The 16,694-nt window shown below is 30.9% G+C and overlaps 1 protein-coding gene across 3 annotated transcripts in view; it reads right to left on the reverse strand.

Moving 5' to 3' along the window:
- LOC126735427 (alpha-actinin, sarcomeric) overlaps positions 1 to 16,694 on the reverse strand; it is a 94,474-nt gene that overhangs the window by 38,738 nt on the left and 39,042 nt on the right. The window contains exons 2-6 of one of the 3 annotated variants that reach the window (XM_050439409.1): positions 10,164 to 10,398; positions 7,292 to 7,473; positions 7,078 to 7,231; positions 6,399 to 6,494; positions 827 to 912 (exon numbers count right to left, since the gene is read on the reverse strand). In XM_050439409.1, the coding sequence (XP_050295366.1) occupies positions 827 to 912; positions 6,399 to 6,494; positions 7,078 to 7,231; positions 7,292 to 7,473; positions 10,164 to 10,398 (753 nt within the window). The remainder of the gene's footprint in view (positions 1 to 826; positions 913 to 6,398; positions 6,495 to 7,077; positions 7,232 to 7,291; positions 7,474 to 10,163; positions 10,399 to 16,694) is intronic. The other 2 variants (XM_050439408.1, XM_050439407.1) reach the window with 2 other exon arrangements.

Below are 16,694 nucleotides of genomic sequence, written 5' to 3' on the forward strand. Positions count from 1 at the left end.
AAGAACAGAACAAAAATTCCAAAATGTTAATGTAGGTATATTATCCAACGAGTTCAAACATAACAGGTAGCGGTGATGGCCATAATCATACCAACTTCCATTTCAAAACACATGTTTAACTATAATAATATTATAATTAATTTTTCTATAATAAGGCTAAAAGCTAGATTGTTTACCTCAGTATATCAAGTCATGGATTTAATTAGTTAATGGATATATAATATATGCATATATTCGGAAATTTTGTGAAGAATTAGGTTTAAAGCAATTAGGTGTAAGCAAGTCGTCTCTTAATGCGTTATATTGTAGTAAGGATTGTAACATATTTTCTAAGACTGATTTTAATTTAATCTGTTGATAAAAATGTATTTTGTTTTACATCCAACATTTTTTGATATGCATCCAAAAATTAAATCCATTTTACATCAAAGAAAATGTAAAATCGTAAAAGCTAGACCATTTAGTACGCGAATAATTATAATTCTTAAATATGTATAGAGTTTCTGTGATTTATGGCCACTACTAGATCTAAAATGATGATCTATTGAAAACTTAAATGAAAAAGATTTAATTATTTCTTCAATTGACCCTGGTAAAAACAAATATCCTTTATTAAAAAATTGTGGCATTTTTTATTTATTGAATTTATATAGAGATTTGGTACCTATTTTAATCAACATCAAATTATCTGTAAAATAATGTAAAAAAAAGTCGACTTCATTTTTATATACTTGACAGATAAGAAAATATATGCAATAAAGTTTCAAGTAACAAAATATTACATGTCTATGCAGTTTTAGAGCTTTTATAAAACTTAACTTTTCACCTTTTGAGCGCCAGAAAAGCAGTGGTAGTAGGATGACACATAAGTCATGACCGCTCGCTCATCGGGCATGGCAGTGTTCTGTAAGTCTGCGTGCAAACAACATATTATTATGAACATGGCACAACATGCGATAACACTTAACGAGGCACATTTCCTAGATAAATTGCATGGTTAAATCGTTTAACAGTATTTTTTTAAGCTACTGTTATTTTTTTTTTTACTTGTCAGATAGCAATAATTGTCGCAAATTATATTTTTCGTACCCTCATTTGATACAGTATATGCATAGGAATTGTAACTTTATGTTTGATTCATAAATCTAAATTTAATAATACAGCGCATTTACCAAGAAAGAATTAAAAATTTTTTGAATTAAAAAGTTTCTATATGTGGTGCATCAAGTAGAAAGTATGGTATCTTTAAAGTATGGTAATTTCATTAATTTTTTTTTTCAGTAGAACACTTTATATATTATGACGTTTTACAATTCTATGATATATTCTAAATACTTTTTGTATAGCAAATCATATGCCTAAAGTCAATGGTTTGTCAAATATGATGTAACATACTAACCAAACATATAAAATTAAACATAAAAATTTAATCTATTTAACGTAAAATTTGTTATCCATTTGATTCAATGCCTCCTTTGCAATGAAAATTTTGGTTACAGGGTGTCTCAAGTAGAAACTAGGACGCCAGCATTAATTTTTTATATGATTTCTTAGAAAGTACACCATATTATTTTCAAACAGTTTCCAATTTTTGAATCTACTTGATAACGGTTTGTCACGCATTTGTGAGTATAATTGTCATATTAGTTAATTTATCTGAAAAGACCGGGTGCGTACACATTAAGAATCTGTAATCTATTTAATGCAACTCATGATGATCCTCCTATTACTAGATCCACCCTTAGCAAAATTGAATAAAAATTTAGGGATCAGGGCCAGGTAAAAAATGTATCTAAAGGAAAACCTCCAAAAGTATCTAAATGTTATATTAGAAACGGAAAATAATCCCCATGTTGCGATTAATAAATTCCAGGAATTGGAATTTATCAGTATTGTAGTGGCAAAAATACTTGTAAATATATATGTACCTGTAGATATACAGATCGTGTTATCGTGAGCTACGTATTACCCAAAATAATGGCAACACCGCTTGGTTGCGGCTTGCAGGCGGCGGAATTTTTCGTTTTTATTTTTTGAATCGGGAGTCAGCAGACCTCACTTTGCAGTATTACTGTACGTTGCATTAATAATTTTTGAGCGTTATTTTCGTGTTTTTTTCACTATGGCTGTTTATACCCCTTCCGAAAGAGTTTAACTAATTAAATGGTTTTATGGAGGCAATTCGGCATTTGAGAATAGACCGATTCCTTGTGCAAAAACGGTTTTAAATGTGGTTACAAATTTTGAGACATCTTTTTGTCTTCAAGATTGTAAAAAATGCCACACAAAACGTCAAGAACCACCTGTTGAAGTGGTCCAGGATATAGAACGGCGGGAAGAAATGGTTTGCAATACCCTAGAACTTGATTCGACACGGTCCACTAGAAGTGTTGGAGAGGAACTAGGAATGAGCAATAAAACTGTTGCTCGTATCTGGAAAAAATATGGGTACAAATGTTTCAAGTATTCAAAAACTCAGGAGATATTTCATGAAGACCAGTGGCAAAGAGTGGAATTTTTTGAAACCATGATGGAAAAGACAAATGAAAACGAATATTTTTAAAAGAATATTTTGTTTTCTGATTAATCTTCTTTTCCATTACATGGCAAACACAATCCTTCCATTGTTCGTTATTGGTCTCAGGAAAACAAGCACAGAAGTTTTCAGTTTCGTACCCAGTATCCTCAGAAATTGAATGTTTGGGCAGGTATTTTGGGCGACAGTGGGACTGGCGATATTAAATGGCCTCCTAGATCTCCAGATTTGTCTCCAAATGACTTTTATCTGTGGGGTTACCTTAAGGAGACCATTTACAAGCATGAATTTAGTACGCCAACAAATTTAGAGGAGTTGCGAAATAAAATTGTCGAAGGTGCCAATTTCATTTTACCTGAAACTCTTTTTGAGGTGCGAAATAACTTTTACGATAGGTTAAGTTTTTGTTTAGCGAAAGAAGGCGGTTTATTTGAGCCTTTTATTTAAAAAATGATATGTTGTTAAGTTTGTTTGCATTTTCGCGTAATATTTTGGGACATTTTGTCGCCAAACGACGCAGCTCCCACGAAAGTCAGATGTTTACTAATCCCGTCCTCGGGCTGGCCGGGGCGGTGCTCTGTGGCAGGCACTCGTACACGCGCGACGTTGCAAAATTTGACCTCTATGCGGTTTCCTATAAGTAACCAACGAAAACACGATCTTTATATCATCCTTATATAGTACAACTGATACATGAATTGTTAAAAGAGGATGTTGACCGCCGAGTGCATTTTTGTGGGCAGATTCCTGAGGCTAAAAATGACAACGGATATTTCATTCAAAATGTTATTTTTTCTGATGAGGCCACCTTTACGTTAACTGGAAATGTTCACTGCAAATTTGCAGACAGTGGGCAACCGAAAATCCTCATTGGACCCAATAATACAATACACAGCGCCCTCAAAAAATTAATGTGTGGGCAGGTATTGTGAAAAATCGAATCCTTGGACCTTTTTATTTCGAAGAAACTCTAAAAGGAGAGCGCTACTTGGACTTTCTACAGTTTAAACTTGTCCCTGCATTAATTGTTTTATTCCCTGATCCACAAGAGGCTGACATACCTAGTAATGAGATATGGTTTCAGCAGGACGGAGCACCTCCTCACTTTCAATGACAATTTCTTGATGCAATTTTTCCTAACAGATGGATTAGATGAAGAGGACCGATTGAGTGGCCACCAAGGTCACCGAATATAACCCCATTAGATCTTTTCTTGTGATACTATTTGAAGTCCAAAGTTTATGTCAACAGACCAAATAATGTTGATAATTTAAAGCAAAGAACTCGACAACAAATTAAACTAATCGATCCTCAAGTGATCGAATGTGCAATTGGAAGTTATTTATTGACTTCAAAAATGCATTGAAGTAAATGGACAACAAATTGAACATCAGTTGCAATAAATATTGTATAAATTTGTATTTTTTAATGTCGTATGTCTGGATAGCTTATAACGTCAAATTTGACAAACCGCTAACTTTAGGCATATGGTATGCTATACAAAAAGTATTCCGAATATATAGTAGAATTGTAAAGTGTCATGATGTACAGGGTGTTGCATTTAACAAAATCAATGTTGACGCTATATTTTCTACTTGAGATACCCTGCATAGAAAATTTTTATTGCAATAAAATCGACGTGTCCGAAAAATAAAAAAGAAGAAATACCTGAATTTTAAATGAATTTGTTCCTTTCATCATGAATGCATTATATAAACTTCAAGAAAAATTTACGTGGTAAAATTATGTGTAATTGAAATTTTCAAGCTTGATCAATTAAAACGAGATATGGCAAATATTTCGAATATTGTTCATTTAAAAAATCGATTAGACATAAATTTCAACCCAAATGTCTTAATTTTCCAAGATGTTAAAACCTAAATAAAGTTCTAATCTCGCAAAATTTCAAACGCCTGTCAAAATCGTCTTCATTCAATTTTCGTAAAAGATATACAATGTTCCTTTCATTACTTCATTTCCCATTATTCTTTGATATGGAGCAATTAGCCTTCGGATTGTCACTGATTCTGTATCTAACTGAACTTGGCTACTAGTTCAATTATGTATTTTTGGTGAACAAGTTTATGAATGGGATTTCTTTCATAAAATATATGTCTACAGTGTTAGCTCATCTATCATTTTCATAATATGATTCAAAACAGCGATACTCCTGCAAAACTATAAAAAAAACTATAAAATTTGATTAATTGCAAAAAGATTAGAAATTTTTTCTTAAAATGATTAAGCATATATAAGATAATGAGCTGGTATAACGGATTCATCTATCTTCAGTTTTTATATAATTTTTAACAATTACCAGATAAAAAAATCTCAGATTTTTAAATATATTATATTGCACTTCTATTTGTCTATCTATTGTATAACGTTCAAGGTAAAGTTTCTATTTTTAATAAATAAAGTAAAATAGTATCAAATGTAATTCTCGCAGTAGTTTTCATAGTACAATTACATTTCTTATAATAAAGTCAGATTCTTAGAAATATTACAGTATATTGTTCCAATGAAATAGTGCGCCTTCACGGCGCTATGAAATATCACATTTCAGGGTCATAAGCAAATTGCGGTTTTAAAAAAAGTACGTTTTAAATATTTGCGTACCTACTCCAATTAACTGTACTATCTGACAAGTAAAAAAATAAGATATATGGGGGTTTAATATCATTAAAACAGGGTCAAACAAGGAAAAAAATGTCCCAAAGTTATCCACGTGAAATATTTTTCCATTTATATATTAGTTAAAAGGATATGCGGTACTTAAATGTGTTAAAAATCATTTATTTGCTTACGTATCTAAATCAAGTTCTTCTATTTTTTCAAATCTACGCTTTTACCAAGGGTAGTCATCCGCGAAATTAATCAAGCAATTGTAGTAAAACTATAATTGTGTATTAGCAAAAATGTCGCAATCTGCGTTAACGTGATCGAGGAATTACGCCCAAAATGTTTTCAAGGCGTATTTAAAATAGAACATTTATTATAAATGTCAACTTATTTTAAGTTATCAGGTAAAAACTCGCTTATAGTATAAGCTCAAATTAATGATGTAGTAGTCACGCTTGATAAACAATTAAATTTTAAAATATGTTTAAGTAATACTGACTGTAGGGTTTTTAAGTCACATTATAGGCTTATTGGCAAAATATCTTTTCTTTAAATTTCATTTTCTTTTTTCATGCTACGACAATGAGATCAGACTGTCAATTCAGCTTAAATTCCTCTATTTGGATATTTTTTGTATTAATCTCAATGATATTAAATAATAATTATCTTAGCAACATTAATAAGAAAATACTGTTTTTTTCCTTTCTGCCTATCTTATTCACATATTTTATATTATTTCATAATTTAATTGGAATAATATCATTATCATCAACTATTGTTAATTTAGATGTACAATTTAGTTTAGCTGTTATATTGAAATATTAATATCAATTTTAAGCATGTACATGCACATACATGTCTCCGACCCTACTTAGCACATTATCTAATTATAGTTTTTACACAATCGTTCGATCCGGTTCCCAGGGGATTATCTATCTACATATAGCTACAGAAAATTTAATATTTTAAGTACATAGATAAAAATTAATTATTTTTGTTATATTTTCTTGGTTAAATTTGGGACAGTATATATGATAAGATCAATAAAAACATTTTCACGAACATGGTGATTTCGTTTTAATTACTAGGGATTTCAATTTAAAAATAAATTAGTAGAAAACGCAGGGATTTATAGAGCTGGCATAAAATCATCAACTTATTTCATACTTTTAGTATAAAGAAAAAAATAAAAACATCAAAAAATAAAACCAAAAACAGAAGCTGTCACGTGTTCCGTTACAAAAATCTACCTGTTGGGCGCCTTGAAACGCGTGATAGTAACATGACACATAGGTCATAATGGCGCGTTCGTCCGGCTTTGGAGTGTTTATTAAATCTGCAAAAAATTTCACCCAAGTTATGTAAAAATTTACAAAAAAAAAGCGTCTCGAAAATCAAGCAATCGGAAATTGCAAGCGTTGAAAGCTGTTTTTAAAGCAAACCAAACTTGTGTTGGAAGCATAACATGGTTTTTTTTGTACAAGATATATTACAAATATCAATTAATGTTTTTTAATATAGAAAAATGAACATTGTTTAAGCAGTAATTTATCAGGTATTAAAAAAAGGAATTTAAAGTTCACCAATAACAAGTCATCTAAAAAGAATGTTTAAAAAAATTCCGATTTTAAATTGCAGAATGTGATTGTTTATTGTGTAGCAATCAAAGCACTGTGTCATTAAAAAAGAATTCTGTTGTGGTAGACTGAAACAATAATACATTCTTAATGAGCCGTGTTACTTTACTGGGATTTTTTAAATAGACTTATTTCGCAAACACGCAAGAAAATATTATTTCTGAACAATAACCTGGTAGCTTGTTGAATGTTGAGAGTTAAAACATTAAAAAAAAAATATCTTCAAGGGGAAAATAAAATCATATAAAGTGTGATTTTAGTAATCAATTAATAACTTCTTACCGTCAGGATCTAACATCCTTGGAATGTCCAAGTACTTCTCAGCTACGTCAAAGGCAGTGTTTAGGTTCTCTAATGGGTTGTCTTTACTTAATTTGTTGTAATCGATCAGGTCTGGACGATGCCTATGAATCAAAGCGCAGAAGGCCAAACCATCCTAAATTTATACAAGCATTAGTTTGATTTATCATAAGAGACTAATTGTAAGGTTTCTTACCTTAAATGACAAGTGGAAGTTTTGTACGTTGACATTTTTGTACGGTGCCGTTTTTCTTTGACACCAAAGTAGAAGACCCTCCTTAGCAGTCATTTCTTCTACCGAAATGTCTTGGATAGCGAATCTCAGAATGATGGTCCAGATCATTCCAAGTGTCATTTTGAGGTTTCCGTCTACGATCTCTGTGTATATAGGATAAATATTAAAACAAAATTAAAATAAAAAAAAACAAGTGTATACGCATTTTAACGGCAACATACAATGTTATGCCCAATGTGGCAACTTATTAAAAATATTAAAAACTAGGTATATATACCCATTTGCATGGGTTTATAAAATATTTGAAATATTAAGTTGTTCCATCCTATCAATGCATATCAATGCTCTTTATGTCAAGTACACATGTATGTATTTATTTATTTATGTAAAGACTGTATTGTAATTAACCTTCTCCTTTAATAATTAGGTCTTAGAAAATTGAAAGGCTAGACTTAGTAAACAACAACTTTGTTTGAATTCAATATGTGCACTCGGGCAAGGGGGGTGTTTTGTTTTGCAAACATATTTATCGATAAAGATTGTCAAGTTTACACGCATTTTCAAGATATGACCTTTTGAGCTATATATCAACACATGTAATCATATTAATGTAACTTATTGATGCTAGATTTTGGAAATAGATATATGTTAGCACAAAAATAAAATCTTCAAAGCAAAAAAAAAATTATTAACATTCTCATTCCTAAAACCACTTCTAAAAAAATTAAAATGGCAACACCGCAAGCAAAAGCTGATGTCATCTTGCGAAATGTCATCTTGTCAAATGGTTTTGTGTTTACATTCAGTGTTTTTGTGAACTGTTACGATAGTAAAAACTTGTGCCGTACCATAGGAAATAGGCGATTTATTCCGACCTTTTCAAAAGTTATATTGTCATAACATCATATCAAGGGACAACCGTCGCCATGAACGTAGAATAATAAAAACTTAATAAGAAATCTATAATAATTATAAAATATCTAATTTCCGTAAAATTCTTTTTATTACATAAATATCTTTACTCTAATGAAGTACGTTGAAAAAACGCATAGAGTTCATAAACGGTAATATTGTTTATAATTTAAAGCATAATCTAATATTAATAAATATTTATCATGTAAATATTTGCGATGTTATTGACTTTTTCTCTAATATAGGGACGTTATCAAAATAAGTGAGAAATTTTTATGATATAATAAAGTGTGTTTTTTTTGCCATTTCTACATAAGCATTTGGCATCATTGAATCAGAGATGTTGTAAGTAAACAAACGGCCCATAGTTCCACCGCAATGCTAATTCTAGCCTTTCAATGTTCTAAGCAATGGGCCGTGGTAATTTTTTTTCATTGTTTTCTTGACTATTGTACCTTGAATGGTTTGGTTATTAATAAATCAATTGTTTCCCTTGACTGGAAAAATGACCGCTAAAAGTAATTCAGGTCGTATCAGGCAAAAACAAAAAATAAAACAGGAATCGGACCAAATCAAACTCCAAGCCTTTTAAATTTTTACTTGACACCATAAAGCATGAGATGTCCATTAAGGGTCTATTTTTGGAGAACATATAACAATCCAAAGATTAATATGTAGGTATCATACAGATAGACAAATCAATATCATACATCATATATACAGATCTATATTATACCAATATTTGGGTTGTTATATGTTTATATAAGTTTAGGAATTATAAGAAAAAGTTTGAAGGGATGACATCTATCCTATAGAGTCAAGATTGAAGAAAAAAAAATTATCCTACTGACTGAAACATATAATAGTGTGAAGCAGAGCTACTTTACATATTAGATTCATATTACTTAAGATTTATTTTCTTTTAAAAAATTTATTTAAAAGTTTAAGTTATTATATTTTTCCAATCAGATATTTAAATAATGCATTTTTTTCACTATTATGGAACAACAGTATATAAATATAAAAGTTGTATTTTATTAAAATGTTTTCAGCCAAGTATTATTTTATATTAAATTATATTTTTTAAATAATTTGGGCATTACAGTATGATTATTAATAGGAAACTATTAAATCTGGAACTCTGGACATCAATATGCACACACACGGTCACAGACGCCTTTAAAACCTACATAGGAATTAGGTATCGAATGTTAATTTAAATTCAAATACAAATATGGATCTCAAAATTATGGATCTTAAATGCTTAAATGAAATAAAAATGTTTTGGGTATTTACTCGCCTATTTTTTTAGACAAAACTCGATACGGCATTTTTTTTTCATAAAAATTGTGTTCAGCACAGTAAAATAAACTATTTCCTTAAGATGGTATAGATTAGTATACACAATAGATATATTAATGTTTTGTACTATCTAATCTAAGTGCATTTAATAGAATAAATAATTTTTTTTTTAACAATTGTCTTTGAGCTGAAACTGCCTACCAAACTTATTCACGTAAGTCCCAAATCTAGTTGAAATGCTGTACATATTTAATTTAAAATTAAATGAAAATAAGAAAAGGGTTTTTGTTAAACCCTCCAGATTTTTTTTATTTAGAGAGTACCTAGAGCTTGGGCACCTAGAGCTTAGGGTTAACATGTTGAACACCAGGATATTATAAACGGTAAAAGATAAAGCATCAATAAAATTAATAAAAATTATATATTTAAAAATAAATCTAAAATGTTGCAATTTTCTCTCAATTTATCACTTTTTCTTTCTTTTATAGTTTTAGGATATCCTTATCTTAGGGGTGTTAAGTGACCGTCCAAATGTCAAATATCTTAATTCGATGAGATTTGAATTTGGAAGTTTGCGCTGTTGGACGCAAATTAATTTAATCCGAATCTAAACACTCACCTTCTGCACCTATCGACACCAGCTTGACTCCTTTGCTGGCAATAAAATCTAGTGCCTTATTTACGTTTGCGATCTTGTGAAAACGCATTTTGCCTCTGTCTGGTCTAGGTAGTGTTTCACCGGAGATAACCTCGAGCAGTAACATTAGTTTTAACCCATTCCTAAAATCCTCATCGATGTTGTCGATACCGGTGCCGGCCTTTCTTAAATGACTGTTACACCATGCCGTGAATGTCTAAAAAGAAGATACCATTAGATATACTAATCTATTTTTTAAAACGTGACTTAAACAGTTCCGCATATAAAAAAATCTATAGTTTTATAAAAATTTCAATTAAATGTAATATCACGTAAGATTAAAATAATAAAGGCATACGCAGGCTATGGGATTGACCTATCAACGGAATAAAGAGCTGTTCTGTAAATATACAGCAATATGGTGTACTATTTACGTTCTGTGTTCCACGTACATCAGTGTTAAACTTAAAATAAACAATTTTAAACAAATCTATAAATACAACGATATTTTAGTGGGCAATATTACTTCTGGGTGTATATGTAAAAGATTTATCGGCATCGGTAGTAAAACAGAATATTTTTAACATGCATTGTTCCTGAATTACTCATACTTTCACATTATTTTCACATATTTTATTTCACAGAATTGAAAACTTTAGTTTTAATACATTGATAAAGAATGTTGGTAAAAGCTGTAATAAAAAATATTGAAATTTAACTGAAGAGTTTTACAATTTTTTTTGCTTTGAATTAGGGCTTCGCAAGACCAACAGCAAGAAAAATGTGCTCAAAATCAAGGGACCTAATAAATACAGTACATATTTCTATTTATTATAATTACTTTAATTTTCTATTTATTTTATTAAGTTTATTAAAGTAAGAAGTAGCTAAGGTACTTAATATACAACACAAACTAAGTAGTTTCATTTTAAAAAATTCTAAAATTTATTTTATAGTAAAATGTTGCATTCTCGTGCATTTATGGTCGCTCTACCACGCCCTTCCATATTCATTATGATTAAATTAACTTCTTGGGGAAGCACTGTTTTAAAGAGCTTAAAACAGCTGATTTCCGTTTGCAGATTGATCCTGGTCCTAAAAAGTCTTCGTTGAAACATAAGCCAGGCAATTGGATTCAATCGGGTGATTAAGCGAGCCAATCTAAAACACGTTTCGTTTGCCAGGATTATTCTTGTCTCTTCGTTGCTTTATGTGGGGTAGCATGATTATGCATCAATATAGAATCTGGACCGACATCTCTACATGAAATAATAACAGGGTCAAGGAAAAACATAACATCGTCGTTGGCAAATAAAAACAATTCAATAAAACGAGCTGAGTAACATCTTCTGATAAATTCATTGTTGCCTTCCATCTGTTGATACATATCATGTATTGCCCAAACGCAAATTAAAAAAAAAGATATTTATTTCATTATTATTGTTGGTTTTGCAATAATCCTCGAATCGTCATTTATGAATGAAACCTGTTTTTATTTTTATCTGAGTCCTAAGCCAGGGAAACAAATTATTTATTTATTTAGCAGTTTATTTCCAACAGGCAAAGCCCAGTTACAGGAAAATCTACAATTAATGTTTTGAAAGTGTAAACAAGTATTAAATTACTATAAATTAAATAACAAAAAGAAAGAAAAATAAGGAAAACTTAAATTACTATAGTAATGTCATGTATATATCAAAATTAAAGGAGATGTAAATTAACATTAGAATGAACAAAGAAAGGGATTCATGGGACAAGGGAAAAGGGAAGAGAAAAGGAATTATGGTAACTGTTGGTTTGTCAGAGACAAAACTAGATCCTTTATGGAGCATACAAATATGTCACAGGTTGATGATACTGAATTAAAAATTCTGCACATTTGATATACGGGATCCTGAAACCTAATGTTAGTTCTGGCGCGATCTAGTAGTGATATTAGCTCTAGAAGCAAATCGTGGTTCATGAAATAGAATATCGTTCAAGAGAGGAGGAGAATTTATTTGATTATTGACCAACTTTTATAAGAATGTTACAAAATGAATTGTTCTCCTCATGGCCAGAGATTGCAGATTAAATCTACCTAACATCAGATCATGATCATGTCCCTAACAGGATATATTCCATCCTCACGAAACATAAGAAACTTTAAAACCCTTCTCTGAACACTCTCGATGTAGCCAACATGGCATTCATAGAAAGGACACCACACCAAGGAACCATATTCTAGTCTTGATATAACAAAGGAAAAGTACAATAGTTTTATTAAGTTTGAGTTGTTAAAGTCAAACGAGTCGGCTATTTCGAATGACAAAACCCAGAAGTTTCAATGAGGAGGTCACTGTCTGTTCAATATGTGGCACAAATGTGAGCCTATCGTCAAATACAACCCCTAGATCTTTAATAGAAGTACTTCTACAGAGGCTTTGATTGTCTATATTGTAATTAAATAAAACAGGATCCTTGGTTCGGTGAAAGGAGATCACACAGCATTTCAAGATGTTAAGACATAACTGATTTCGACTGCACCACCCCCTAATTAGGTCCAAGTTACTCTGTAAGAACAAGCAGTCCAAGATACTATTGATACACCAGAATATTTTCAGATCATCAGCATAAGCTAGTCTAAGGCAGGAAATCAATTCTATAAGATCATTAATATAAAAGATAAAAAGAAGTGGGCCGAGATTGGATCCCTGTGGGACTCCAGAAGTTGAAACAAAGGTATTAGATCTGCAACCTTCCACCTCAACAAACTGTAGACGGTCAATAAGGTATGACGAAAGCAACGAAATTAGCCTTTCTGAGAAGCTGAATTCCTTGTTCAATTTTTCTAGCAGAATGCTATGATTTATCTGATCAAAAGCCTTACTGAAATCTGTATACACCACAGCAACCTGACTTTTTCTATCGAAGGCTAAAGAAATAAAATGAGTCACATTACAGAGGTTAGTGATGCACGACCTTTAAGGAATAAAACCGTGCTGATCTATAGAGAGTAGTGATTGAACTTGGGGAAGAATTCTGTTATAAACAATAGTTTCAAAAGTTTTGGAAAAATTGCAAAGTATGGAGATAGGTCGGTAGTTATCGATTCTGTTTATATCGTCTTTTTTGTGAATTGGTATTACTTTAGCACATTTCCAGATGCCTGGAAATTTGCCAGTTTTTAAAATAAGGTTAAAAATATGACATAAAGGCCGACAAAGGACAAACATGCAGTCTTTAGCCACAAAACTTGGAACACCATCTGGACCGGCTGTCAACTGGTTTTTTAGCCTCCGACTAGCAGCAATAATTTCCTCAGTGGTAATTGATGGAAGAATGTCAATGAGGTCTGAGGAATTAGAAGGAGGATAGGTTTCTGCGAGGTTGATTGGATCTTTATAGGCATTCTGAAAAAGTTTGGCAAAAGCTGGCACAATATTTTCTGTTCCTTGAAAAGAATTACCATTGGCATCGCACATGATAGACGGAAGTGAAGAGTGACCTTTCTTAGCTCTAACAAAAAACCAAAACGATGAGGAATCAGTGACAATGTTCTCCTCGGCTTGGGTCACAAATAAGTTATAGGCCTCACGGGCTTGATATTTTACTGTCTGACGAAGCCTGTTGTATCTGGAAAGATTAAATTCAGTTGGAGAGGATCTATAATCACGATATGCTTTTTCCTTCTTAAAGATATTAGAAATAATTTGTTTTGAATACCATACTGGAAATCGCCGTCGTCTTCGTTGTTTAAAGGTGCTGAAGCAGCAAAAGCTGAATCAAGTCTTTTGTAAAGTTCCTTGCAAACGCAGTCAACGTCAGAAGACTGCAAGACGGACAACCAGTCTGCATCAAGCAACAAATTATACATGAGTGGAAAGATCACACAAGATCCTGAAAACTAACCTGCTCTTTATTAAATTTAAAAGTTTTTTTGCAAGGAAAATAATACACAGTGTATGTAAACTATAAAATTCTAACATAAATTAAAAAATTTTTTAAGCCTGATAAACGAATGACGATACCTCATTCATATCAATATGTCAACATTTAATTTTAAGAATTCTGACTCAATAGTAATAGATTGCCTACATTTATGAAAAGATTTATTGATGAACTATATTTGTCTAAGCAGGCAATGCAAGTAAACTTAAAACCTTATATAAACTGAAAATATAAATCTAGTGCTACGTTTTATTATTACATATATATGATGGTATAAGTCTTAATATTAGTAACTGAACCTTTATTATTAACTTAATTATTATTGCATCTTCAAGGTAAATTAAATCAGTAGACTGGTAGCACAGCTATCACAAGACAGATTGGTCTCGTTTCATCTGTGTTAGTGGCATTTGTCAATTGAGATTTTTTTATACATATCCTATTTACTGGATTAGATATCAGCAGAAGTGCTCTCTACGTAATATATTTTACAGTCCTCTTGCCAAAAATTGGCCGGAAATGCAAAGAAATTGTTAATAATTAAATTTAATAACAATTAAATAGTTATAACTTTTTTTAAAGCTTAGAACATTAAAAATAAATGATCTTCTAAATAAGACGATTTATTAAATAATATCTATTTGTACTGAAATATACACGTCCCGCTCTAAAGGAACTTTTTCCTCTGCTTTGCACATAGTGCATTCAGCTACTACCTTAACCTAATCTATCTAATCTATTTAAATGTTATCTACTCTACTTAAGAGGATTTAGATCTGGACACACTTCACGCCGAAGGGTCAAGGGGTTCGTCAAGGTGACTTATATGCACACATAATGTAAAACATATAGGAGGAATGAATTAAACCATTCGTTCCGACATTGGTGCAAATTACAAATTTAGCTAATATATGGTTAACCATATATTGTCTTTCTGTGATATATTTACTAAATTATATGCATTTGTTAGTAGCAGATTTAATGTTGGTTCATCAACATGGATGCCCGTTGATTTGACTGACATCCAAAGAGCCAATGGTTAAGATCGTCAATAGTAGTTGTATTATTGCATGTTTTATAATATGGATTTCCGATTATCTTGTGTAATAGTTATCTTACATTGCTATGACCACAGATAAGTCTACTCAAAGCAGCATAGTTACTTGAAAGTTGTTATTTTTTATTGATGACTTAAGGGTAAGTTGCTTATTGGTCTTTGTATAAAAATTACAGTTATTGGGTTTATATTCACTAAATTGTTGTTTATTGCTTTCCTTAAGGCAAGGAAATATGTCATAGAATTGTAATCCATAAACGTCTTTCTTATTAGCAAGATGTGGTCTGCAATTTCATTTCCTTGAATTCTGGAATGTTTTTTCAGCTAGATGAGTACTCAGATGTTATATTTTGTGAGACTTCAAACTTTTTATAAAATTTAAAAAATAATTGGACTTATGTATATATATTTTTGATTTTGTTATTTAAGGCCTTTAAACAGAACATTGAAACTGTGACATAACAATTGATACTGCCTGGATATAGTAGGGCATCAACAATTGCATAAGCCTTGGCTGTAACAATAGAGCTGCGTTGATTTATTCCAAAGGATCTCTTAAATTCAAATATTCAAAGTAAGAATTAAAATATTCGCTTGATAACCTATAAACTTTATTAGTTAAAAAATCGTTGAGCACATAAATAAAAAAACTCATTTTTGCACTTTGTTTGGAACGCTATCGATATAGATTCTCCTTAATTTTTCAAAACCGTTACTAATTTGTAACTAATTTCGTCGCTAGGAAAGACTTAGCATGCTACTGCTAACCACAAAAAGTTAGCAATAGCCTACTTAACCAAAAACACTCTGTATGACTTTGATGTAATAAGCAATCTGTATAAAACGTTGCAAACCGGAAATCTCTAATCTAATTTAATTTGAATCTAATTTGATGACCAATCTAATATGGATTGAATTAACAAGTTTATGAGCAGATTTTTAATTGTTGACAACCAAATAATAATTTTTAAATGTTACGTCCTTGTGCTGAATTACGAAATCTAAGAAGCTTTATTGGCTTAAATCGATTTATACCCAACGAAATAGGTTCGTATAGAAAATATAAAGTAATTGTGTTTTAAACCGGTTATTCTCATTTTTGCATTATGCATGCATATATGTTATCTAACTTATCGATATTAATTTATAAATTAAAAAAAATATATATCATTAAAGAAAAAACTAGGGTGTTACTTAATATTATTTGATATATGAAAGTATAGTATACTAGCAGGCGCGCCGATTAAATTTGCACAGTTTAATCGATAATAAATTAATTCTAGACGACTGATATTTTCATAATGAATTCAAATTGGCTTATAGGTTAATAATAAAAGTTTATTGCTGTGCACGTTGAACTGTACGTACTGGTTTATTAAAATGTTATTTGGAAATATATTTACAAAGAGTAACTGTTTTAACACCAAGTTTATGTTTTGCAAGTTTATTAATTTGGCTACTTTTACTTAAAGATGACTTTGTGTAAAACACTTTGTCTTTAAAGATTATATGCATTTTTTCTAAAT

Source organism: Anthonomus grandis, chromosome 4, assembly GCF_022605725.1.
Source record: "Anthonomus grandis grandis chromosome 4, icAntGran1.3, whole genome shotgun sequence".
NCBI classification, from domain to species: domain Eukaryota; kingdom Metazoa; phylum Arthropoda; class Insecta; order Coleoptera; family Curculionidae; genus Anthonomus; species Anthonomus grandis.